Genomic DNA, 27,065 nt, shown 5'->3' with positions numbered 1-27,065 from the left:
CTATTGTTTAAAAGTTATTAAGATTATAAGGATATTAATGTAACGCATTTTTCTTATACATATTATAATTTATTCTTTTACATTAAATTTGCATTTTACTGTTTCTAGGTAAATATTTTGTGTCAATGAACAAAATTCAACCTTTATATTTTGATGTATCTAATAAAATGTGGCAAAAAGCATTATTATTGCCAAGACTTATTGCTTCAAGTGTCTGTATTGCTCAAAATGCCGGTAATTTAATTAAGGTAATTATTAATCAATAAACTAATATATTTAAATAATTTAGTCTATTATGGTAGCTGGTGAATTAGAAGTTATTGATAAGAGTATTGATGGTAGTTCTGATTTACAAACTAAAGCTGATAGAAGTGCTCAATATCTTATCAAAAAATCTTTACATCACCAATTTGGTGGGAATTTAAAAGTTATTGGTGAGGAAGATGATGATGTAATGGAAGAGACAAATATAATCTCACAATATGATAGTGGTGTTTTAAGTTTAGTAAAAGAATGTTGTCCTGTATATTATAAAGATATTGATATTAATGATGTAACAATTTGGGTTGATCCTCTTGATGGAACAGCTGAATATGCAGCTCATTTTAAGGATAAAACAAGATCTCTTGATCAAGTAACTGTCTTAATTGGAATAGCTCACAAAGGTGTTGCTATTGGTGGAATTGTTCATCAACCATATTATGAAACTGAAAATGGAAGAACTATTTGGGGAGTTGTAGGAATAGGTTCATTTAATTATACAAGAGAATTTGCAAAAAAAGTAAAAAATACTTATGCAGTAACAACGAGAAGCCATTCAACTAAACTTGTTGATGTAACATTAAATGCATTAAAAGAAAAAAAACTTATAGATAATGTAAAACGGTATGGAGGTGCTGGGTACAAAGTAATTGCTACATTAGAGGGTGCTACAGCTTATGTTTTTGCATCAAGTGGATGTAAAAAATGGGATACATGTGCTCCTGAAGCTGTTTTACGTGCTGCTGGCGGAGATCTCACTGACATTCTAGGTAATAGATATAAATATCATCCAAATGTTGATTTCCAAAACCATGGTGGAGTTTTAGCTACATGCCCAGATAGTTGCCATGAAGATTTTGTTAATGCTATTCCAGAATCAGTTCGAATAGCTCTGTCTAAATCATAAAGTATTTTTGTTGTACCAATACTTTCAAATTATTCTAATATTTTGAATATAGTTTATTTTTTGATCAAAAATTTCAATTTTATTTTGTCATATAAAATATCAATTTTATATTATTAAATATTAAAAAAATGCTTTTTACTTTTTGTCTAACTTTATGTAGTTTTTTTATCATTATATTACAATGTTCTGGAAGCAAATCTTCTAATAGCAAATCAGATTTTTTCAAAGAACAATTCTCAAGTGATAGCGAAAGAAAAAAAAGTAAAAGTGATCAAAATCACAAGAATCATAAGAAAAAGTCTGATAAAGATAATTCAGGAGATGGAAAAAAATGTAAAAATAAAAAAAATAAACATATTAAAAAAAGTGTATCTTTATTAGATCATACCAAACGACAAATAAAGGAACCTCCTAAAAAAAATAAAACAAGTAGCATTAAATTATTTACTACAGAAGGATTTGAATATAGAAATTTAAGAACACAACAACAAAGAGATTTAATGAATAAAAATGAAAAAAGTAATTATAATGTTCCATCAATAGGAAAATTAATAGATACAATGAATATGTTAAATGAAGATGAGCAAAAAGAAATAATTGATTTGAAAAAACAAAAATCATTTCCCTCAATATGTGATGTTATTTCAAGTGATGGTACAAATAATTCAAAAAAAAGTCGTACAAAAAAAGGAACATCAGGTAAAAAAAGAAAAAAACTATCTAGTAAAAAGAAAAGTAAAACAGATGATGTAAATAATTTATTAGTTAATGAACGCGTTGATAAACGAAAAAAAAATAATTCTAGTGAATATCTTGCATTAGCAAAGACACAAGCAAATGATGATTCACCAAATAAAAAAGAATTAAATAAGATTAAAAGCAATAGGTATGACAATAATATTGAATCTCCTTCACGAATCGCAAATGCCGAAATGAAAGAACATAAAGAAAAGACCAAAGAAACTGAACCTGCAAAAACAATAACTATCCCCTGTACTCTGGATAAGACAAATAATTCATCGATAAATACGCAAGATGAACATTGACTTCCAGTAATTCTTATAATTTCTAGTAATCAGAATAATAACGAAAACTTTACTAATAATTTTTTTATTCACAAGCAATTGTTCATTTAAAATATCCTTTACGAATATTTTAACTATAAAAATTTATTTTAGAAAAAAATTATATATTAACAATTTGTATTAATTTTTGCGTAAATAATCTTTTTAAAATTTAACAATGAAAAAATTTACAATTTCGTGATGTTATTAAAAAACTTCATCATTTCTCAAAGTTTTTTGAAAGATTAGCATTAAAGGTTAAATTAAATAAAATATTTTGGAAGTGAAAGTTTTATTAAACATTTATTCAATAAAAATAAAGTATTTTATTTGAATTTCAAGAACAAATTATGATATATATTCGTGCAATTTTTCAAATTTAAATATTACATAATACAATTTTTTTAACATGTTTCTGTATACTGTCGTACATTATTGAAAATTATATTTTAGAGATGAATACAAAAAAAAATTAATAAAAAAACTTGACAAGTTTTTTATTTCTTTAAATTTGGATACAATTTAAAATCATCATTGCTAATATGTATTCAAATTTTTTTACATATACAATTTCAAAAAAATTTACAAAAATATTAAAAATCAGAAGTAAATAAGGATATCAAAAAAATTCAAATGCCTTTCAATATTTCTATTTCAGATCACATATTGAAAATTTCTGGAAAAATAAAAATCAAAATTTAAGCAAAATTTATTCATTGAATTCACATTTATAAAACATTATCATATATCAATTGTTCATTTTTATTTATTAAAAAAAAACCAGATTAAAAGGTAATTTTACTTTGAGGTCAAAAAATTTTCAACTTAATATTTTCCCTGGACCTATAAATTGTCGGAATCATTAAAAGATTTAGTTATAAATAAAAAATAAACCATGATTTACCAAGAATACTTAAATAAAGGGGGGCATTTTTCCAACTACTCTTTTCTAACATCCATCATTTTGTGCATCTTTTTATTTTCTTGACAAATTAATTGTAAAAAAATTTATAATTTAATAATTAAAGTTTTATAAATATGGGAAGAAAGAAGAAAAAGATTGTTAAACCTTGGTGTTGGTAAGTTTAATTTTATAAATAAGTTAATTTTTCTTAGGTATTGTAATCGTGAGTTTCAAGATGAAAAAATTCTAACTCAACATCAAAAAGCGAGGCATTTTAAATGTCATATATGTCATCGAAAACTGTTCTCAGGACCTGGGTTGGTAACACATTGTTTACAAGTACATAAGGAAACAATCGCAAGGATTCCTTTTGCTTTACCTGGACGTGATTCTATACAAATTGATATATTTGGAATGAGAGGAGTTCCACCAGAAGATGAAGGTCCTTCAGCTGGTCAAAGGGAACCACAGCCAGAAGAAGTAAGTGAAACGGCGAAACCTGCACAAGGTTCATATCAATTTCAACCAATGTTTTTCAATGCTCCAAGAACGAATCCTGTTCCACCTCCTCCATCTCAATTTGTACCTCCTCCGGTTTCAATGTACGGGCAAGGTGTTCCTCCACCACCTATTGGCATAAATTCGGCATCCGGAATAAAATTACCTGTTGGATTACCTGCTCCTATGCCTGTTTTTCCAATGTCCATACCTGGTTTGCCAATTCCTTCTTCTAACCAATTAATATCACCAGTAGTTCCACCTCCGCTTTTAACAACTGGAAACACAAATAATTTAAATCAGGGATCATCTTTACAATCGAATCCTCCCAAAGATATAGTTAAAAAATTATGCCAAGTTAAAGCGTCTACTGTGGTTAACAGTGAATTAAGTCTTGAGGAAAAGTATCTTCTTTCAAGAAATGTAGTTATTGCATTTCCAGATGCTGATAAAGAACATATGCCATAAAACACTATATTCTACTTTCTCATTCCTGAATAAATAATTTTTCATTTCTTCTATCCTTGTATATATATATAGGCGAGAAATGAGCTGTGGAAATTTTTTTTTTAATTTTTTAATTTTTAATAAACTTTTTTTAACAAGAAGGAAAGTTTTGTTTTTTTTTTTTTAAATTTTATTTTTATATAGAAATACCTTTAAGTGATGATAATTATTGTTGACAAAAATTCATTCATTTTTTTTGGTTTATTGTTTATATAAATATATTTTTAAAATTATTATTCAAATTTTTATAATATAAAAGCACAATAAATTACAATTTTATTAGTTGGTTTCTTTTAATTAATATACCATAGTCGAAATTTTGACATGTCCCTTCGACAATTATCACAAAATAGTAGTATTTCTAAGAATGTCACAACTAAAGTAGATAATGAAAAAAATAGTTTACTTAATAGCAATAATACTAAAAGTACATTAACATCAATTACTCATACTCAAGAAACCGAAATTTATAATGATCCTGTACTTCAAAATAATAAAGGAATACCTTTTACAAAAGAAGATCAGAAACGTTTTTTAAAAGAATCAAATAAAAAAAAAGTGTTTACAATAGCTTATCTTGGAAAATGTATAATATTTTATTGTACATTATATTCAATTTATGCTTTACTAGGAATATCAATTATGTATATATTTATGCTAGGAAGTTGGAATTCTGATGTACCTACCTTAACAGGTAAAGGTTCTTTTATTGGTGTTCCAGGAATAAATATGATACCAAAACTTGAAGGAAAGCGTGAAAATCCAACGATAAAATATAACATAACGGATAACACTTCATATATAAAATATACAAGTTTTATTATGCAATTTTTTGCTAAAATTCATAATGCATCACAATTTGTTAATGAAAGACAACATAATAAGGATCAAAAATTAGATTCAAATTATGAATCTAAGGATGTTTTTAAAAATAGAAACAAGCGAGAAGAAGATGATGACGAAATTAGTGATGAATTAAATACAAATTTTAGTATAAATAATGATAACAAAAGTTTTAATAATCAAAGTATGATAAACGACAAAAAAATTTTAAATATTGAAAATGAAAAAAATACTTCAACAGTAATTGCTAAAGAGGAGAAAAATAATGTAAAAGTTAATGTTAATCAAATTGATAATATAGATAAAGAAATCAGTGATGAGACAAATGAATTGACTGAAACATTATTTAATGAAAAGCATATTAATTTAACAAATGAAGATAGTTTAAATAATAATTTAATTAATAATAAGACAGTAGAAAAATCTAATACAACTACAAATTTAACCTCTACTGTACCTGAAAAAAATAACAAAACTGATATACATTTAATACCAACAGAAAATTTAAAAAATGATAGTGAACATAATGAAACAAAAGTTTATATTGAAGAAACATTACATGATAAAAAAGATAATTCATTTAACTGTTCACATGAAAATGATTATGGCTATGCTGTTGGGGAGCCCTGTATAATAATATATCTTAATAATGTCCTTATGTGGAAGAAACCTGTATTTAATATATCAAACATTCCATCAAATTATCAACAAAACGTTCATAATTTTATAAATGAAACATCACTCGAATACATAATACCAGTAAGCTGTCAATTAAAGGGAAAAGAGAAAGAAAGTCAAAAATATTTTTCATATTTATTCCCTGGTATAATTGACCAAAATGGATATTATCCTGTTACCAAAAATTCTAATATTTTAAAAAAACCTTATATGATGTTACAGTTAAAAAATATTCCAAAAAATGAAAACATACAGATTACCTGTCGTTATTATGTTAATGAAGAAATTTCAATATTTGAAGAAGAAGCAATGACTTTAAAATTTAACGTTAATATATCACAATAAAATTAAGGTATATTTTTATATGATGACAAGATTCTAATTATTAATTTTTTTTTGGAAAATAATTTTTTACAAATTAAATTATAATTTCTACTAGGTTTTCATATAAATGATTTTTCATTGTATATTACTTACTATAAAAATTAAAATAAAATTCTAGTTAAAAAAAATAAAATAAAACATATTTTTAAAGTTCTGTGGCTTTATATTTTGTATAAAATTTCAAAAAATTCGTAAAATTAATGAAAAAAAATGAAACGTATATGAGTAGTAAAAATTAAGATAGCATAAAAATTATAAATTTATAATTATAAAAAACACATTTTAGATATTAGCTGAGCTTTCACTCTTGGTTGGTAGTTGTTGGCCAACAAAACTCATCGCATGTGGAATTTGTAAATTTGAGGAACTCATCATAATTGGTCCATCGAGTCTTGGTAAAATTGCTGCTGATGATCTACTACGAAGACGAAGTTTTGATAAACAATTTTCAGCAACTTCAGCTCTTTCTTCAGCCATATCAACAGATGCTTGAAGTTGTTTGTATTTAGAAAGATTTGCAGCTGCCAATTCTTCAGCATCTTCAACTTGACGTTTGTAAGTTTTTAATTTAAGTTGTAATTTATCAACCATATCAGTAAGCCTATCGGATGTTTTATGGTCTTCATCAATTTGGAATTCAAGTTCTTTAATACGTCTATCAGCTTTAGAAAGAACTTTATTAGTATCTTGGTGTCTTTTACATTCAAGATCAAGCTCTTGTTCCAAACCTCTAATTCTAGATTCAAGTTGAGCAATAATTTTTCTTCCACCACGTAAAGCTGCTTGTTCAGCTTCATCAAGTCTAACTTGCATTTCTTTGATTTGAAGTTCAAGTCCTTTACGCATTCTTTCAACATGACTAGAATGTTCTTGTTCTTGTCTAAGTTCTTCGGCAAGTTTAGCAGCATCAGCAACAGCCTTTTTAAGATTTTCTTCAGCATTTTTATAGTTGATTAAGATTTCGTCATATTCTGCTTGAAGTGCAAGAAGGTCTCCTTCAATTTTCTTTCTGATTCCTATTTGAGAAGCTAATTGATTATTGAGATCATTAACAACCTCTCTTAATTCCATTAATTCTTGTTCAGCATTTCTACGTGCTCTTTCAGCAGATTCAGCCATTCTTGCTAATTCATCTTTTTCAGCTGTTAATGCTTGACATCTCTTTTCACTATTAGATAATTGATCTTGTAAATCTTCACGGATTCTTTGTTCTTCTTCAATTTGGAATTGAAGTTCTCTGATTTGATCTTGGTATTTCTTAATATTACGTTGTGCCTCAGCATTAGCACGATTAGCATGATCAAGAGCAATTTCAAGTTCATTAATATCTGATTCAAGTTTCTTCTTAATTCTAAGAGCTTCTTCTTTAGCCTTTTGTTCAGTTTCCAATGAAGCTTGCATTGATTCAAGTGCACGTTGATGATTTCTTCTTGTATTTTCAAATTCTTCTTCTTTTTCTTGTAATCTTTTTTCGATTTCAGATCTAATTTGACTAATTTCAATTTGTGCTCTTTGAACTTTTGCTTCTTCTGCTTCAAGGGCAGCTTCAGCTTCATGTAAAGCCAATTGAAGATCTTCTTTTTCAGTTTCAACCTTTCTAAGAAGTTTTTGTAACTCATCAATTGATCTTGCTCCTTCAGCTAATTGATAGTGAACATCTTTAAGTTCCATAGCCATACTCTTATTTTCTCGTTTCAAAGCTTCAATTGTTTCTTCAGCCTCATCAAGAGCAGTCTTTGCTTTGAATAAATCAGCAGAAAGGGTACGGTTATCTCTTTGAGCAGAATCAAGTTCAGCAGCCAAATCATCACATTTTCTTTTCCATTCATCAATAATTCTTTCAAATCCTTTTTGTTTCTTCTCTAATGCAGCAGCATATTGAGTGGCTTTTTCAACATCAAGTTGAGCATCATCTAAATCTTGCATAAGTTTGGCACGAATCTTTTCTAAGTTAAATATCTTAAGATTGGCTGATTCATAAGCTTCTGTCATTTCAGTTAGTTTAGCTTGAATGGTTCTCTTAGCTTCCTCAATTTCTTCAGCTTTAGCTAAAGCATCATTCTCACATTTAGCTTTCCATTGTTGAATTTCAGCATTTAATTTAGAAATGACACGCATACATTCAGCCTTTGCAGCACGTTCTTCATCAAGAACAGCACGAAGATTGTCATTTTCATGTGTTGCTCCTTTCAATTGTGCAGCTAGGTTACCTTTTTCAGCATTTGCTTCTTCAAGTGAACGTTTTGTTTCTTCAAGTGAAGCAAATAATTGTGTCTTAATACGATGTGTATTGTTTAGTTGATTTTCAAGATCTTCTACTGCATGACTTAATTCAGTGTTTTCATTTTGAAGTCTTGCCTTGAGGTTAGCATATTCATTAATTTGTTTAGCTTGTTCGTCAGCTTTTGTTGACAATTCAGCATATTGGATTTCAATAGTTTTACATTGTTTTTCAAGTTCACCTTTTTGTCTGGTAATTGAATCAACATTATAATTTGATTCATCAAGATCTCTCTGAAGTTTATTTTTTTCAGCCTCTGTCTTAACCTTCATTTTACACATATTTTCAAGTTGGTCAGCTAACTCTCCAATTGCATCAGTGTTTCGTTTTTTAATGGCAGCAAGTTGATTTTCGTGATTTAATGCTTGAACTTCAAGATCTCTCTTAAGTCTTGCAAGTTCTGCTTCTCTTCTGCGATTAATTTCCATTTGTGCAGCAGACATACCACCAGCTGCTTCTAACTTTTCAGTTAAATCTTCCAATTCACGTTGAAGCTCGGCTCTGTTTCTTTCGCTTTTATTTCTACTTTGTTTTTCGTTGTCAAGTTCATCTGTTAACTCGTTAATTCGTGCCAAAAGATCTTTTATTTGTCTTTCAAGTTTTGCAGAATTTATTCTTTCATCTTCTAATCTTCCAGTTGCAATATGTAAATCAGTTTCTTTTCTTTTTAATGTTTGTTCAAGATCATGTTTTTGAGTATTTAATTCATCAATTGTCTCTTGAGCAATTTTAAGATCAGACTCAAGCTTTCTTCTAGCCTTCTCTAAATCAGATTTTTGTTTCTTTTCATAATCAAGAGTGCTTTCAATTTCATTTCCTTGATTTTCTAATTTTGCTCTAAGTTTTTCTAAATGAACAAGTTTCTCTTCCATAGCAATTAACTCATCGGTAAGTTTACGATTTTGTTCTTCTTGTAATCTTTTTTCTTTGTTAAGTTTACAAATAGTTTCATCCTGAACATTCATCTCATCTTGAAGGGATCTAATGTTTTGGTCTTTAGCAGCTTTTTCTGATTCAAGTTTTCTAACGTTTAAATCTAAATTAGTCACATTTTTCTTTAAATCAGAAATATCCTGTTCACACTTCTTCTTTTGTCTTTGTAAATCAGAATTTCTATCTTCCATGTCACTAACACGATCATTCAAATTACTTACTTCTCTATCAAGTTCAGCTTTGATTGCTTCAAGTTTTTTTTTTTGAGTTTCTGCCTCTTCAAGAGCAGCTTTTTCTTTCTCAAGATTTTTAGCAATTTCATCTCTCTCATGTGTAATATCATCTACTTTAGCTTCTAATTTTACTCTAGTCGCTTCTTCAACAGCCAAAGAAGCTGTAAGTGTTTGGATTTTGTCGTTAAGTTCAGCAATAGCAGCTAATTCTTGTTCTTTTTCTTTGTCAGATTTTATCAATGGTCTAACTAATCCAAAAAGTTTGAACCAATTCCAGGTTCTAAGAGTACACCATGAGCGAATATTTTGTTGAATAATGGTAACAGTCTCTTTCAATTGATAAAGTCTCTTCTTTTGAACTAAAGCAAGATACCATCTAACATGAGCTTGGAAGTCAACCATGATAGCTGATAATTTTTCATCTCTAAGATCTTCAAGTCTGGCCAAAATACCAGCTTTGAAGAAAATCTTGGTACCTCCAATTTTGAATTCTTCATCTGAAAGATGACCTTCAGTTTTAAGGACATCTGTTATAGCTTTAGCAGCTGCTGCAGGATCTGGATTTTTGGCAGCATTAGCGGCAAGAATACTGTAGCGATGTTTGAAATCTGGATATAACATTCTGTTGGGGAAACCTTTACGGCAAATTCTAATTCCTTCAAGTACACCATTACATGTAAGTTGATTAAGAACTAATGCAGAATCAATGACACCAGACAATTTCTTTTCGTTAGGAATAATACAACGAATAAAGTGTGGATGAGTTTTATAAAGCATATTCATTAAATTATTCAATGAATCTCTATAAATCATAGATACAGTTAAGAAAGAAGATGATTTTCCTCTTTTTCCAGGACCACCTTGTTTAGCTAATTCAGCACCCTCTTCTTGTGTAACATAGTCATCCCAAAGTTCAAGCATTAATGCATTACCTTGAGCATGTTTCAAAACAGCTACAGCTGTATCATTTAATGGATCTTTATTTTTTTCAAGGAAATTAGTAGCATTATAACGTACAGTGCCAGCATAATGAACAATAGCAAAGTGTGCTTCAGCTTGTTTTCCTTTTGGTGGTTTTGGTTTTTGGAAGTTTGGATGTTTTCCAAGATGATTATCAAGAAGTTTATCAACATATGTCATATCAGAGGCTTTTGGTACAATACACTCTTCATCAAGCATAGAAATTATACCTAAAGGTTTTTCAATAAGTTCAATACAAGCTTGAAGATCAAGTCCGAAATCAATAAATTCCCATTGAATTCCTTCTCTTTGATATTCTTCTTGTTCAAGAACAAACATATGATGATTAAAGAATTGTTGAAGTTTTTCATTGACAAAATTAATCCAAAGTTGTTCAAATGAATTAAAGTCAAAGATTTCAAAACCAGCAATATCAAGAACACCAATGAATAAATCTCTTGGAATTTCTTTAGCATCAAGTGTTTTGTTACATCTTCCAATAATCCATTTAAACATACGTGCATAGATAGCTTTACCTAACCCATCAACTGCCCAATGAACTTGTGCAAGATTTTGACCTTTATTAACCCATTCAGTTCCAACTCTAACTCTTGGTTTAACAAAAGCATTAACAAAAACTTCAGCATCAACTCCAAAGTTATGGCAAGCATTTATGGCATCTTCAATACCATCTGGTTCAGCTTGTTCTTCACGTGGTCTTTGTTTGAATTTCATTTCTCCCATATGCATGATACCAGCACAATTTTTGTAAAGATCCATTGTTTCATGATCTTCAAAACCCATGATATCAAATGCTTCTTGGGTAAGTCTCATTTCTTCTTTATCATCAACACCGTCAATTGTTAACTCAGCTTGAGATACAAAATGATAATATTTTAAATCATTAGTCAATTTAAGTTTTTCTCTCATTGATGGATCATAACCAGACATTAATTGATAAAAGATATGATAACATCTTTCACCAGGAGCTTGTCTAACAACACGAGATTTTTCCAATAGATAATGTTCAATATCTCCACCAGCAAGTTTACCTTCTTTACTAAAATGTGTTCTAATAAATTTACCAAAACGTGATGAATTATTGTTACGAACAGTCTTAGCATTACCAAAAGCTTCAAGAACAGGATTTGTTTGAACAATTTGCTCTTCTAATGTACCACCTTTTTTGCGTTCTTTCTTTTCACTTGCAGATTGTTGAGTTGCTCCAACAATAGCAAAGTAAGAAATAACTTTTTTTGTGTTTTCTGTCTTACCAGCACCAGATTCACCAGTAATCAACATAGATTGATTTTCTCTATCCATAACCATATTTCTATAAGCTTCATCAGAGACAGCAAATAAATGTGGTGGCATTTCATTACGTCTTTTTCCCATATAACTGGTAATGATTGATTCAGTATAAATTGGTAATCTTTTGTATGGATTAATTACAACACAAAACAATCCTGAATATGTATAAATCATCATTGAATAGTAACGTTGCTTTAAATTAGCAAGTACTGAAGCTTCATTAAGGAAAGTTAAATCAGCCATATCTTCGATTTTCGTAAATTTTGGAGGATTCATTTCTTGGACTTCATCTTTTTTTACTGTAACTTGGTTACCACGTGATGTGATAACAGTAACTTTGTCACCCTGTACCTCAGTAATTTCAGCAGAAACAAATCCTAAAAATCGAATGTTTGTTTAATTATTTTTTATCAACTTTATTTATTGACGTAATAGTTTTGTGATTAACGATGTGTTTGTGATTTTTTATTGCATCTTTAAAGTATAAATATTCTAGATAAATATGATAAATAATGAATTATTGCCACTAGCTATCAAAATAATCGGTTGGTTACTAGATGTGCCTACGCCTACATTACTAATACACTTCAATGAGCGTTTAATGCTTAAAATTTAATAAAATCAATGTGTTCATTAATTTATAACTTATAATATTAATATAATTATTTTTAAAGATATAGTTATTGATAATATATGACATTTAAAAACAAAAATTACCTTCTTCAGTATCGGGAATCCAACAATTTTTTTTTGAATCAAATGGTTGAGAAGTTAAAGCAATTCTTTCTTCTCTCGATACGGCTAAGAAAGGATACCCTTCATCTTTTTCAAAATCAGTCATTTCTTTAGCCATTTTTTTAACGTAATAAATATATTCGTCTGAGAATTACTTATTTTAAGCCACAGGTCTACCTAAAATGATAATAATAATAATAATAATAATTATAAAAAAAAATAATATTAAACATTAATAAATTAATTAAAAAATTATATAATAAAATAGTATATTATTTTATAAATACAATAAATTTCTTACAAATTTAGAATGAGATATATGATATACTATTTTTACTAGTAAATATAATTGAAAATAACATTTATTAAAACTTTTTTCTTCTTTTTCTTAATAATGATAATATCTTTAAAACTTTGATCAGCCTACCGATAAATATACTTTATCAACAGCAATCCTTCTTACAACAAGCCATTATTTCTGGCATTCTTAGTATTTTTATTAGAAGGCCAGCTAGTTGATATTATACACATTCAAAAATTTAATTTTGTTAATCTTAAGATATTATTAGATCAGTAATTTGAATGTTGTTGTGAGGGCGATCTAACTCTTAAAAGTTAAATATAGTGATAAAGAAAATTGTAAGGTAACAGATGTGCAAATTTTTCTGTCTCATTTAAAGATTGTTATTGGAGGAAATTGTGTTGATATTGAATAAAGGAATTTTAATAAACATTTAAATTTATAATAAATGAAGATTAATAAATTATCTAGCACCTCAATTTTGATGATTCCTAAAAGTTGATCATATTTAAAGAATATTGATAAATATTAAAGACCATCACAACAACAATGTGAAATCGCACTAATTTAATAAGTTAAAGTATCTTCAATTTGTGAATATATAAAAAAAAATAACAATTTTTTATTCATTTGTTTTTATAATTTTATTCAAAGAAATGAAATGTTTTAAGAAAGCAAATATTGTTCAATGTTCGTTAAGATGACAATTTCCTTCGTTAAATATTAAGATGAATACTTTCAATTGATAAATATAAATTTTATTAAAAATGTGAATAACAACAGTTTAAATATTATGTTGTATTTTTTTAATTATTAAAAATATTTTTATCACATTTATCTTGATAACATGTTGTAATAGTATATATTGTTTATTTTAAAATTTAAAAAAAAATTATTAGATAAGCATGAAAATTGGCTTATTTCTTCAATTTTTTTTATGATAAAAAAATTTAGTTTATAAATGATGAAAAATTAATCAAATTGCTCTTGAATAATAAAATCTAATCCACCGTATTCGTTCATAGATATATCAACATTAATACCTTTAATAATTTTATCTTTCTTTGTGAGATCTACAAAATATATTCCTTGTTTACAAGATTTACGCCAAGAAGGTATAGTATTATTTGAATCTTTAAAATTTTCAAAACCAGTGGTATGAATAAAATAGTCATCACCTAAGGTAAAATCAATCCAAAAAGCCACAACATTACATTTAGAATTAGTAAATGGAACAAAACATGAATTTGATAACCATTCTTTAATTTCATCTAATGAATCTGTCATATTTATTTCAATAAGTGACATAACATCACCAGCAACAACATTTGTATATTCCCATAATGGATGAGCTTCAATAATTGAGATTGTTGCTCTTCTGGCAGCCTGGGTAATGTCATCAAAGCCAGTTAAATCAAAACCACTTACTGTTCCAACTGGAGCACCAATTTTCCATAAATTTTCTGCATATAATGGTATACATTTTAATTCAGCTTTCTAAAAAAAAAATATTATTTTTATAATATATAAATAAAATTTAATAATTTACTTTAATGAATAAATTTTCTGGTGCAATATCATATTCACAAGATAGTCTATCTAAATCATACAAATATCTAAAATGTTCCCATGGTAAAATTGCTGTTAAATAAAATGGTTCACTAATAACATAATCAAAAAATTCTCGAACATAATATAAACTTGAAATTAAAGTTATATTTTTAATTTCATTAAATTCAATAAATTTTTCCAAAATTTTTCTAAAAGTTGAATTTTCTTCAACTATAGTAACATTACGAGCTGTCTGAGCTGCATATAATCCAATAAAACTACCTTCATTAAGACAAACAACATCTTTACCTTCACAATTTTTGTATAAACAATCCATATATTTTGTATCTTGAGGTAAATTATTTATTCTATGAATACTGTTTCGTGAAAATAACATATGAATTCCACAATCACAAGTTGGAGCATCAATACTAGCTATTCCTAGATGAAACCAAAAACTATATTCATCATGTGCACAAATAAAATCTACTGCATCACCTTCAGAAACAATCAATTGTTGTGGAGGATAATAAACAGCTGACATCCAATGATCTCTCCATACATATCTATCTTTATCAATAAATTTTGGTACTGTAGAAATAATACAATTTCCATCACCAGTCATATCAATATCCCACCAAAAAATAAAACCATCAACTCTATGTTGACCTTCTTTAGTTACTGTAAATCTTCTATAATTAATTTCTTCATAGAATAAATTATCAGGATCTTCAAAATTAAAATTTCCTACTTCAACAGGTTCTGAAAGAATTATTAAATCAGGAATATCCATTTCACTTAATTGACAATCAAATACATTTTGATATCCAGAACAAAAAGCAAATGGATTTTTAATTGTTTTATTAGATTTAATTGTTTGAAAACTTCTTAATATACTTGATTCAAATGGTACGACATATACTTTAGCTGATGAAGGTATAACTTTAGATCCTTTTTCTACAAGACTACCATGAGCTTCTTTAAAAGTTTTTAAAGCACCTTCACCAATAAGTTCAGTATCAAAAACTTCAGCTACAATAATATTTCCAAGTTTTCCTAAAACTTTAGGATTAACATCAGTTGATCGTGTTGTAACTAAATGAATTTTATCTTTATATTCAGATGAATTTAAAATATTTCTTGCAATATCAGCCATAGGTTTAAAAACCTCAAAAGCAGTTATAGAATCAGCTCCTGCTCTTGCAGCCATTAAACTTAATAATCCTGTTCCACATCCAATATCAACAACTCTAGCCTCCTCATTATTTTCATGTTTTTTTTTAATAGCATCTATTAAACCTTTTTCATATAAATCATTTCTATTTTTATCTAAAATCATATCACCAAATCCAGTTATTGCAATTTCTTTTGCCAAATCAATATTATCCTCATTAACTAATTTCCATTCACGTTGTCCAGTTGAATGATTAATTACTTCTTTAAATATATTGTCACTCATTACTATAAGTAAATAACTTTTAAATAACTATACTATCAATTAATATAATAAATTATATAAAAAAAATAAATAAATATAATTTTTTTTATAGTTAACACTTATAAAAGTATATACGTAACCAAAATGCATATTTTATAAAACTTTATTATGTTACTTTTAAACGAGATTAAAATATATTAATAACTTATGCATAAATTTTTCTACAAATAAAATAAAAAATTAAAGTCTTCAAAATTTATTTAATTATATTGTATAAAAAACAAAAAAATTTTGTGATATATAAAATAAATTCCCTAAGCATATAATAAATAATTTTTAAATAAAAAATACGTTTATTAAACTATAAATAAAATCATTTTAAGTATATGAATAAATGACTACTACAAAATATATAAAAATGGCATAATAAATTTTTATAAAATAAAACAACTAAATTACCAAAAATATATAAGGACAAATTTATTCTATACTTTAAAAAATTACTTTTTTTAAAATAAATATAATCTTCTAATAAAATCATACATTAGATTAGATAATAATTTTTATTGTGAAAATAGAAAATTAAAACGAATTTTAGATTAGCAAAAGTAGATTGAGGGCAATATTATAATTTTAAATTATATACATTTATGCCGACTAACTACTATACTTATAAATATTCTCTTTTCCCAGAAAGACCAATTTTCATTTATGTATGAGTGTTTAAAAAAATGTTTGAATGATATTATAATAAAATATTCTTATAATTTAACAAACTTTTTTAACTTTATCAGTTATAATTTATTAATAACATTAATAAAGAGAAAAAATATAAATTAAATTTGAAAAATTAATATGTAGTTATGGAAATAATATATGATAAAATTATTTTAATACAAAATATAAAGAAGAATTTTTTAATCTAATGTACTTAAATTAATAACTTTTTATCTTTGTAACTAAAGCACCCTTAACAGTATATATATTAAATATCCTAAAAAAAAAATTTTTTTTTTCAACAATATTTTTAAAGACAACCCATTTAAAGAAACAAAAATTTTACAAATACCAATATATAACTATTACATAAAGCTTACTATTTCAACAAAAAAAATATATTTATTTCTAAAATCACTATTAAATGAGAAAAAAAATATATATAAATAAATCATGCAAATACAAATAAAACTAAACGATTTAATGCTTTAAGGTTCACTACACATACGAAAAATAATATTAAAAATATTTTTCTTTAGAAAATCTTATTTCATAATATATGTATAATAAATATAACGATTTCATTTCTCATTTAAAGATATTTTTAATTTACATATAACATTATAAATGGTATAATATAAATTTTTTTACAGAATATTTATAATTTAAAATGCATTTAATAATAACATTAAATAACTAAAATATTTTATGATAAAAACTTATAACATTAACTTTTACTTATTTTTATATCATCCTTTATAACAATTTATAAATTATATTTATCAAAACAGCATATTAGACCTCAATATTTATCTCTCAATAAACTTGTAATAAAATTGTTATATATTTTTAATAGAAAAAATACATATACTTTTTTTTTTAAAATACCATTCTAAATAGAAAAAAAAGAGAAAAGATTAAAAAAAAATTGGTTAGATATTTTAATTGAAATTTAATAACATTAAAAAAAAGTTAAAAAAAGAATTAATAATTAAACAAATAAGAAAAAAAATTCATAAATGTTTAGGGAAAAAATTTAACATTAATTTTCCATAAAAATAATGTTTTTTAAAAATGTTTTTGTATCTGTATAAGTTGCCTTAACTACTCTTCTTTTTTTCAAAAAAAAAAAAATAAAAAACAACTTTTATAAAAAAATTTTTAATATTAAAAATTTAGTCTTAATTTGCTTAAATACCTAAATTTAAGTTAATTACATAATTTTTTTTTCTTATAAAGACACATTTTACCAAAGTTATATTTCTTAAGTAGAATATTTTGAAATTATTTTAAAAAATTATTTATTCTTTTAAACATTTATTTTGTTCTAAAAAATGTCTCAAGAAAATACATCTACTTTAATAGATTCAAATTTATCAAAAATATTACCTTCTGATCTAGAAACAGCTCGTAATGCAGTTTTGAAGGAAGTAAAAACATTTGATCATTCAAAAATTAAAATTAAAGGATATGATTTTAATAAAGGAATAAATTATGAAGAGATTCTTGATTCTTATATATCTACTGGTTTACAGGCATCACATTTAGGTAAAGCAATTGAACAGATAAAAGAAATGATAAAAATTCGTGATGAACCATTTAATGTTGAGGAGGGAGTTGATGCCAATTTTCCTTATCCTCATGGAAGAAAAAAAAGAAAATTAACAATATTTTTGGGATATACTTCTAATCTTATATCTAGTGGTTTAAGAGATATATTTAGATTTCTTGCTCAACATAATATGATTGATTGTATAGTTACATCAGCTGGAGGAGTAGAAGAAGATTTAATAAAATCTTTAGAACCATCCTTCTTAGGTGATTTTAAAATGGATGGTAGAGAATTAAGAAAGGCTGGAATGAATAGAGCTGGAAATGTTATAATTCCTAATAAAAATTATTGTTCTTTTGAGGATTGGATAATGCCTATATTTGATGAAATTTTAAATGAAGATAAAATATTAACACCATCAAAATTAATTAATAAGTTAGGAGAAAAAATTAATAATGAAAGTAGTGTATATTATTGGTGTTGGAAAAATAATATTCCAGTATATTGTCCTGGGATAACAGATGGTTCCCTAGGTGATATGTTATATTTTCATTCAGCAACACGATCCAAATCACTAATTATAGATGTTGTAGAAGATATAAAAAATATCAATACAATGGCAATTCGTTCAAATAAAACTGGGACAATAATTTTAGGTGGTGGTATTGTTAAGCATCATATTAATAATGCAAACTTATTTAGGAATGGAAGTGATTATTCTGTATATATTAATACTGGTATTGAAGATGATGGCAGTGATAGTGGTGCTAAACCTGATGAAGCTATATCATGGGGTAAAATTAAATGTGATAGTACTCCTATAAAAGTTTTTTCTGATGCTACTCTTGTTTTTCCTCTTATTGTAGCTAAAACTTTTGCTAAAACTTTAAAAAAAGATTAATTAAATATATATATTTCTATCTTATTTAAATTTTTAACGTTGATATTTTACGTTTAATATTTTTTTTTTACTTGTTAAAAATAATTTTTATTTTATTTTATTAAAGTGATTAAGATGGAAAATGAAGCAATACTTGTAGAATTTGTTAATGAAAATGGTGATACATTAAATTCTGATCCATTACTATTACCTTTATCCGCAACTAATTTCCAGTTACAAACACTTGTAAATCAATTATTAGAAAATGAAGATCCAGTTCCAATTGATTTTAAAACAGAAGATGGTGTAAATGTTTCAGAATCTTTAATAGAATCATTTGAAAAAGATAAGATAAATACTGAAAAAGGAATAAAACTTTTTTATTATCCTCAAGCTGTTTTTAAAGTAACTCCTGTCACAAGATGTACATCAACACTACCTGGGCATGGTGAACCAGTTATTTCTGTTCAATTTTCACCTGATGGAAGAAATTTAGCATCAGGAAGTGGAGATAAAACAGTTAGAATGTGGGATGTTCTAACAGAAATGCCAAAATATACTTTAACAACACATAAACATTGGGTTCTTTGTATATCATGGTCACCAAATGGAAAAAAATTAGCATCTGCTTGTAAAAATGGTCAAATATGTATTTGGAATCCTGATAATGGTAAACAAATTGGACCAGTACTTTCTGGGCATAAACAATGGATTAATTGTATTTCATGGCAACCAGCCCACATGGATCCTGAATCAAGATTACTTGCTAGTGCTGGAAAAGATGGTACTGTAAGAATATGGGATACAATATTATTTCAAACAATAAAAGTTTTAGCTGGACATACAGCATCAGTAACATGTGTAAAATGGGGAGGTGAAGGATTAATATATTCAGGTAGTCAAGATAGGACAATTAAAGTTTGGAGATCTTCTGATGGTATTCTTTGTAAAACATTAACGGGCCATGCTCATTGGGTTAATACACTTGCTTTAAATACTGACTATGTTTTAAGAACAGGACCTTTTGATTTAAAAAATAATTGTATAGCAATTGATGATAGCGAAATACAAAGTTTAGCATTAGCAAGATATAATTCTGTTAAAGGTTCTGATCACGAAAAACTTGTTAGTGGTTCAGATGATTTTACATTATTTTTATGGGAACCTTATGATAATAGAAAAAATTTAGCAAGAATGACAGGTCATCAGCAATTAATAAATCAAGTACTTTTTTCTCCAGATTCTAGATATATTGCTTCAGCTTCTTTTGATAAGTCAATAAAAATATGGGATGGTAAAACTGGAAAATACATTACAAGTTTAAGAGGTCATGTTCAAGCTGTTTTTCAAATTAGTTGGTCTGCTGACTCAAGATTATTAGTTTCTGGTTCTGCTGATTCAACCTTAAAAGTATGGAATATGAAAACAAGAGGACTAATGATTGATTTACCTGGTCATGGTTCTGATGTTTTTGCTGTTGACTGGAGCCCTGATGGTGAGCGTGTTGCTTCTGGAGGAAAAGATAAAGTTTTAAAGATTTGGAGACAATAGTTACTAATTTTTTTTTTGATCTGTTATATTTTTTAACTATATTGTTTAATTTGTTATTTACTTTTTTTTTTAAAAATCCATTACTAAATTGTTATAGATAAAAAAATAATTTATTTTTAATTAAAATCCTGCTGGATAAACGTTTATAGTTTTTCTCCAATCACTATTTCCAACGATTGTTCCATCTTTTAAAGTTTCTAATATTTGAACACTACTTGCCTGTTTTTTAACTTGTTTCATTTTTTGATCATATTTATTAGTTAAAATATCAACTAATTGTTTTGGAAAACCTTCTTCATACTCTGTTACATCAGGTAAAAATTGATTATGAATTCTTACCATATCATTAGCTTCTTTAATAGTTTGATTAAAAAATAAATTTCTTGTTATAATTTGTGCTATTGCAGATATGATAAAACTACCACCAGCTGATCCAATAACCATTTTAACTTTACCATTATTTTTATTATATATAATTGTTGGAGACATTGATGTCATAGGTCTTTTTCCTGGTTCAATGAAATTTGCTTTTGATGGTCTAAAACCAAAACTATTAATTAAATTTGGTGTACTAAAATCATCCATTTCATCATTATAAAAAATTCCTAATGATGATGACATTCTACCAGATCCAAAATGACGATTAATTGTTGAGGTACATGATACTGCATTTCCATCAATATCAATTGCAACAACCTGAGATGTTCCATGATCTGATGGAAAATATTTTATAGAATCAGTATAATACTCTAAAGGTTGAGCTTTATCTTTAATTTTTTGTCCTATGTCAATAGAATAATCATTTGAAGACATATGTTGTATAAATTGTGTAATATTTTTAACAAAATCAGTATCTCCTAATTGAGATCTTTGCGCATAGGCAAATTTCATTGTTTCAATTAAACGATGATAAAATAATGGATCATTCAATTTGTGGTTAGTTGTATTTTGATAAAAATAACTCATTGTCTTGACAATTATTTGCATTATGACAAAAGATGATGGTGGTTTTGGACCACACATAATTAAATCTTCTGGTAAACCATCAATTTCAATAGGTTCTTCATAAATTTTTGTTTCATATTTCATTAAATCTTCAAGAGTAATAATTCCATTATTACTTTTTATTTCTTCTGCTATTGTTTGAGCAATACCTTCTTTATAAAATAAATTTATTGGATTTTCTGAATTAGCCAAGTTTTCAAGTGTAGCAGCAAATATTTCACGTTTTATTATATCACCTTCTTTGTACCATTTTCCAGTTTTTTTATTAGTAAAAATCTTTTTAATTCCTTCATCTTTTTCTATTATATCTTTACGAATTAATATTGAATCAACCATATGTTTTGTCACAGGAAATCCTTCTTTAGCCAATTTAATAGAATCTTGAAAAAGTTCTGCCCACTTTATTTTTCCACTACCATATTTTGTAAATGCAGTCCATAAACCATGAAGTTCACCAGGAACTGCAATTGATGAATATCCATTTAATGATTTTAATGTATCATTAACATACATATCTGATCTAGCAGCCATTGGAGCAGTTTCTCTAGCATCAATTGTAATACACTTTTTACTTGTTTGATTATAAAAAGTCATTAATAAACCACCACCAAGACCTGAAGATTGTGGATTAACAGTACCAATACATATTAATGAAGCTATTATAGAATCAATAGCATTACCACCACGTTTTAAGATATCTCTTCCAATTTCTGAACATAAACCATTATCAGTACTAACTGCAGCTTTTGAAAAATTTCCATATAAACTTCCAGAAGGTGATGGCCATACAATATTATTATCAATTTCTAATATATTATCTTTACCATTAGAAACAATATTTTCATCATCAAACAATGAAATTTTTTTAGTAATAATCAAGCCAAATAAAGTTGCTAACACAATTGTTAAAATAAAAAACAAAAGTGCAATTATAAGTAACACAATAGTAATATTTTTTGACAAACTAAAAATAATCAAAAGCCAAAAATGATTTTAATAATCATCTAACTTACCAACTTTTCTTATTTTCCATATTATTTAAATTTGTATCACTAGTAGCAAAAGGATTTTCTTTAAATCTATTAATATAAATTGAATGTTTCCTTGAATGATATTTTGTCAAAGCACTTCCCATAAAATAATTTGATATCCCTAAAATAAAAAAAAAATAACAATTTTGAGTAAATTAAAAAATAATAATAAATAAGTTAATTGCAATATTTCTAAACAAGTAATAAGCATTCTTTTATATATTATTTTTAAACACCAAATTATGTTTTATTTTAAATGATTAATTATTTGATTATAAGTTAAAAAGCATGTTTTATTCTAAAAAGCCGTACAAAATATAACTTTATGCAACTTCTTAATACATTTTTTTTTAGCAAATATGTTTTTTCCTTGAATTTTACAAATAAAATAAAATATATATCAAAACAATTCATTAGAATACGTTAAGAAGAAAAACGAAATCATTGAGTAATTGGTTAATTAAAACAATAAATGATAAAAACAAGTTATCAATAATTTCTCAACTTTCTACTGAATCAAAGTTCTTACCTAAAAATTAGTTGAATTACATAAAAAAAAAATATTTATATATATATAAATATATAATATAATAACAATCATATAATTACATATAATATTTTTAAAATTGACTCGAAACAGGAATATATTATAAGGGTGACAAAAACACAATATCATAACAGTTCATTTATCTTTATTTTTTGTAACTATTTGCATGAATTGTTGTGTTAATAGGCTGATACTTTCAATCCAAAAAAATTTTTGCTACTTTATTTTTATTATCTTTATGTTTAAAAATAATAATTTGTTATATTATTAAATTTTATTATATGTTAATATTTTTGGTGTCACTTTATTGGTAAACGATATTTTTAGCAAACAATATTTGTCTTTAAATCAATCTTTTAAAAATATTTGTTTGAAGTAATTTTTTGTCATGAATAAAAATTTTTTTATTATATAAAAAAATAGTAATAAGATTTAAAAGTAACATTGTAAATTTGAAAAAAAAATTATTTAAAAAGTTGAAAAAAAAATACTATTTAATATCCAGTTGGATAGGTTGCTATTTCTCTTCTAAAATCACTGTTTCCATATATATAACCATTATCATTTTTCTCAAGAATTTGAACAGCACTAGATAATTTTTCTTTTCCTGTCATATTTTGTTTATAATTATTTTCAAGAATTTTTATTAAATTATTAGGAGTAAATAATTCATATTCTGTAACATAAGGCAAATATTGATGATGGAATCTTGGAGCATCAACAGCTTCTTTAACAGTTTGATTAAATAAAATACTTCTTATGATTACTTGTGCTGTTGCTGATATAATATATGAACCACCAGAAGCACCAACACTCATTTTAATTTCACCAGATTCTTTATGATAAATGATTGTTGGTGATGCTGAAGACATTGGTCTTTTTCCAGCTTTTATAAAATTTGATGATGATGGAGTATATCCAAAACTATTTGTCAAACCAGGTGATGAAAAATCATCCATTTGATCATTCCAAATAATTCCTAGTGTTGGTGAAGCACGAACAGAACCAAGAAGTTGGTTTACTGTTGATGTACAACTAACACCATTTCCATCACTATCTATTATTGTGATATGAGATGTTCCATGATCAGGTGCTTGTATAGAACGTGATGGTGAATAATATTCTATTGGTTGAGAGATATTTTTTACAGATTCATAAACATTATTATAATACGATGGATCAGTTAAATTTTGAATTAAATCACTCATAGATGATACAAATGCCTTATCACCTAATTTAGTTCTTTGAGAATAGGCAAACTTTTCTATTTCAATAAGACGATGATAAAAAAGTGGATCATTTAAATTATTAAGATTTGGTTGATTATAAAATTTGTTCATAACCATAACAATAGCTTGAGTAATTAAAAATGATGATGGTGGTGGTGGTCCACACATAGTTAAACCACCAGGTAATCCATCAACCTCAATTGGTGTATCATAAATAACTGTTTCATATTTTCCTAAATCTTCTTTTGAAACATATCCACCATTTTCTTTAATTTCTTCAGAAATGGTTTGTGCTATTCCTTGATTATAAAATAAATCAACAGGATTTTCAGCTGTTGCTAAACTTAAAAGTGTATTTGCAAGAAGAGGTCTTTTCAAAAAATCACCCTCTTCATATAATCTTCCTGTTTTTTTATTAGTAAACATTTTTTTCATATCATCATCATCCATAATATATGTTTTCTTTTTTTGTAAACTTACTGCTAAATGTGCTGTAACAGGAAAACCATCTTTAGCTAATGCTATTGATGGTTCAAATAATGTTGTCCAATTAACTTTTCCACTACCATATTTTGTATATGCAGTCCATAAACCATGAAGTTCACCTGGAACACCAATTGATTTCCATCCAACAAAACTGTCTAATGGTTTTTTTACAAACATATTTTCTTTTGCCTCACTAGGAGCCATTTCTCTTGCATCTAATGAAATACATTTTTTTAATTTACTATCATATATTGTCATTATAAATCCACCACCTAATCCTGATGATTGAGGATTTACAACACCTATACAAAGTAATGTAGCTATAGCTGAATCAACAGCATTTCCACCTTTTAATAAAATATCTCTACCAATTTCACTACATAATCCATTATCAGAAGTAACAGCAGCTTTTTTATAACGAGCAAATAAACTTCCACTTGGTTTTGGCCAATCAAATTCTAAATCTTCATTACTTTTAGGGGTTGTTGTAAAAACAATCTCTTCAGTTGTAGTTCTTCTTGAAGTATCACTACAATTATTATTAGTAATTGTATTATTACATTCATTTTTGTTTTGATTTATTTTCACTCCAACAACTAAAGCTAATGCTATTACAAGCAAACAAAGTATTCCTGAAACTATTACTGCAATTATCGCAAGCCATTTGAAACATCTGAAAATAAAATACTAAAATTTTTAAAATTATTATACCTATTTTTTCTAATAAATTGAAAAACTTTTTTAATAATATAATGATTATTAACTGTATATATATGATCGTGGTATCGATTTATATGTATTCTCATTTTAGATGTTGTAGAAAATTATTTTCGTTATTAAAAACACGTCAGAGAAAAGTATCGTTAAGATATAATATCTCAATACAAATAAAAAACTACATTTACTTTATTTAGTCTAACAATTTGTTTTTTTTTTTAAATTATTCCCAACTAATAAAAAACTTAATTTTTTCATTTTTTAAATTATATATATAAAATATACTTTATTTTTTTATCTTATCTTAAGAAAACTTATAACATCTTGAAAAAAAAAAAACATTTATTCCAATAAATGTTTATCTATTACATTTAAGTAATTAATAAAATTATTCATTTATTTGTTAAATAATTACGTAAGAAATTTTTATAAAATAAAATTTATAAACAAATATAAATCATTAATAATTTATATATTTAATAAAAAATATATAACAACACATGATTATGTATTATTTACTTATAACAAAAAATTTATATTGGTAATATATATGATGAATTTTATTTTCAAAAAAATTTATCTAAAATTGTTTGATATTTATATAATTTAACGAATAATTTCTCTTAAAAAAACATTTATGTTAACAAAATATGACACATAGAATTGAAAAAAAAAGTTAATGGAATTGTTATGAAATGTGCAATTTTATAACTCTTGGACATGATCATTAATTTTAAAGAATTATAATATTAAATAATAAATTTTATATGATTTTGTTAAAATAATTTGGGAATGTTAGAAAATTTTAAAATTTCACTAAGAATAAATAGGATGTACGGTAAAAGAATTTTAAAAAATGATAAGTTTAATTCTTAATTAATAAAAAATATAATAAAATTAAAAATCTTATATTTTTATGCTTAAGTTCTAATTTTTAATTAAATATATTCACCTAAAAAAATATTTTAACAATCAATTTTGAAGAATAAAACTTAAAATATAACTACTTTAATGATTAATTTTAAGAAATAAAAATCATGAACTTTATTACATAAATACCCTACAATAAACTTTTGAAATTTTACATCAACTTACGATAATTTTCTCTTATATTTTTTATTATTTAATGATTGTTCTCCAAATGTGTTAAATGTATTGCTATCAGCTGTTTTATTTACCATTTTTTATATTATAATTATCAGATTGAAAATTGTAAAAATACTATGTTATAATATAGACAGAGTTTTATATAGTTAAAAAAACTGAATAAAATAAATTATAATTTTTTTGTCAAATTTTACATTTTTAAATAGAAAGGTTAAACAACGAAAAAAAAATCATTATAAGGCAAAAAAATTTCTTATACATTTTTTAGTAATTTATCAGTATAAAATTGTATAAATAAATTTAGATAAAAATAATTTTTATTGTTTTGATTTTCATAAGCAATCATTACATATATTTATTTAAAAATAAATTTTTTTACTATTTTTATATTCTTATGGTAAATAGTATAATGTAAAAATTTTTTTATAAATCAACAATTGATCTATAAATATAA

The 27,065-nt window shown here is 25.7% G+C and overlaps 10 protein-coding genes across 10 annotated transcripts; 6 read left to right on the top strand and 4 right to left on the bottom strand.

Moving 5' to 3' along the window:
* Positions 1 to 167: 167 nt before the first annotated feature.
* Positions 168 to 1,168, top strand: SRAE_2000366750 (3'(2'),5'-bisphosphate nucleotidase 1; the record flags this gene model as incomplete). The annotated part of the gene is made up of 2 exons (XM_024654888.1): positions 168 to 248; positions 290 to 1,168. The coding sequence occupies 2 exons, from the start codon at positions 168 to 170 to the stop codon at positions 1,166 to 1,168; spliced, it is 960 nt and encodes a 319-aa protein (XP_024508215.1).
* A 128-nt stretch (positions 1,169 to 1,296) lies between these two features.
* On the top strand, positions 1,297 to 2,214 carry SRAE_2000366700 (Hypothetical protein; the record flags this gene model as incomplete). The annotated part of the gene is made up of 2 exons (XM_024654887.1): positions 1,297 to 1,501; positions 1,550 to 2,214. 2 exons carry the CDS (start codon positions 1,297 to 1,299, stop codon positions 2,212 to 2,214), a joined length of 870 nt encoding a protein of 289 aa, XP_024508214.1.
* A 1,056-nt stretch (positions 2,215 to 3,270) lies between these two features.
* SRAE_2000366600 (Zinc finger, C2H2 domain and Zinc finger, C2H2-like domain-containing protein) lies at positions 3,271 to 4,102 on the top strand (the record flags this gene model as incomplete). Its single annotated transcript, XM_024654886.1, has 2 exons — positions 3,271 to 3,311; positions 3,349 to 4,102. The coding sequence occupies 2 exons, from the start codon at positions 3,271 to 3,273 to the stop codon at positions 4,100 to 4,102; spliced, it is 795 nt and encodes a 264-aa protein (XP_024508213.1).
* Positions 4,103 to 4,465: 363 nt separating this feature from the next.
* On the top strand, positions 4,466 to 6,007 carry SRAE_2000366500 (Sodium/potassium-transporting ATPase subunit beta family-containing protein; the record flags this gene model as incomplete). The annotated part of the gene is made up of 1 exon (XM_024654885.1): positions 4,466 to 6,007. The coding sequence occupies one exon, from the start codon at positions 4,466 to 4,468 to the stop codon at positions 6,005 to 6,007; it is 1,542 nt and encodes a 513-aa protein (XP_024508212.1).
* A 321-nt stretch (positions 6,008 to 6,328) lies between these two features.
* Positions 6,329 to 12,617, bottom strand: SRAE_2000366400 (Myosin heavy chain; the record flags this gene model as incomplete). Its single annotated transcript, XM_024654883.1, has 2 exons — positions 6,329 to 12,141; positions 12,482 to 12,617. The coding sequence occupies 2 exons, from the start codon at positions 12,615 to 12,617 to the stop codon at positions 6,329 to 6,331; spliced, it is 5,949 nt and encodes a 1,982-aa protein (XP_024508211.1).
* A 1,155-nt stretch (positions 12,618 to 13,772) lies between these two features.
* SRAE_2000366300 (Protein arginine N-methyltransferase 7) lies at positions 13,773 to 15,810 on the bottom strand (the record flags this gene model as incomplete). Its single annotated transcript, XM_024654882.1, has 2 exons — positions 13,773 to 14,297; positions 14,350 to 15,810. 2 exons carry the CDS (start codon positions 15,808 to 15,810, stop codon positions 13,773 to 13,775), a joined length of 1,986 nt encoding a protein of 661 aa, XP_024508210.1.
* Positions 15,811 to 17,840: 2,030 nt separating this feature from the next.
* Positions 17,841 to 18,959, top strand: SRAE_2000366200 (Deoxyhypusine synthase; the record flags this gene model as incomplete). Its single annotated transcript, XM_024654881.1, has 1 exon — positions 17,841 to 18,959. One exon carries the CDS (start codon positions 17,841 to 17,843, stop codon positions 18,957 to 18,959), a length of 1,119 nt encoding a protein of 372 aa, XP_024508209.1.
* A 114-nt stretch (positions 18,960 to 19,073) lies between these two features.
* On the top strand, positions 19,074 to 20,489 carry SRAE_2000366100 (G-protein, beta subunit domain and WD40 repeat and Quinonprotein alcohol dehydrogenase-like superfamily domain and NLE domain and WD40/YVTN repeat-like-containing domain and WD40-repeat-containing domain and G-protein beta WD-40 repeat-containing protein; the record flags this gene model as incomplete). Its single annotated transcript, XM_024654880.1, has 1 exon — positions 19,074 to 20,489. The coding sequence occupies one exon, from the start codon at positions 19,074 to 19,076 to the stop codon at positions 20,487 to 20,489; it is 1,416 nt and encodes a 471-aa protein (XP_024508208.1).
* Positions 20,490 to 20,609: 120 nt separating this feature from the next.
* Positions 20,610 to 22,629, bottom strand: SRAE_2000366000 (Gamma-glutamyltranspeptidase family-containing protein; the record flags this gene model as incomplete). Its single annotated transcript, XM_024654879.1, has 2 exons — positions 20,610 to 22,458; positions 22,508 to 22,629. The coding sequence occupies 2 exons, from the start codon at positions 22,627 to 22,629 to the stop codon at positions 20,610 to 20,612; spliced, it is 1,971 nt and encodes a 656-aa protein (XP_024508207.1).
* Positions 22,630 to 23,566: 937 nt separating this feature from the next.
* On the bottom strand, positions 23,567 to 26,685 carry SRAE_2000365900 (Gamma-glutamyltranspeptidase family-containing protein; the record flags this gene model as incomplete). Its single annotated transcript, XM_024654878.1, has 2 exons — positions 23,567 to 25,460; positions 26,600 to 26,685. The coding sequence occupies 2 exons, from the start codon at positions 26,683 to 26,685 to the stop codon at positions 23,567 to 23,569; spliced, it is 1,980 nt and encodes a 659-aa protein (XP_024508206.1).
* Positions 26,686 to 27,065: the final 380 nt, after the last annotated feature.

Source organism: Strongyloides ratti (assembly GCF_001040885.1).
Source record: "Strongyloides ratti genome assembly S_ratti_ED321, chromosome : 2".
Lineage (NCBI taxonomy): Eukaryota > Metazoa > Nematoda > Chromadorea > Rhabditida > Strongyloididae > Strongyloides > Strongyloides ratti.
The sequence above is the reverse complement of the archived record's forward strand: the minus strand, read 5'-3'. Positions and strand labels throughout refer to the sequence as shown.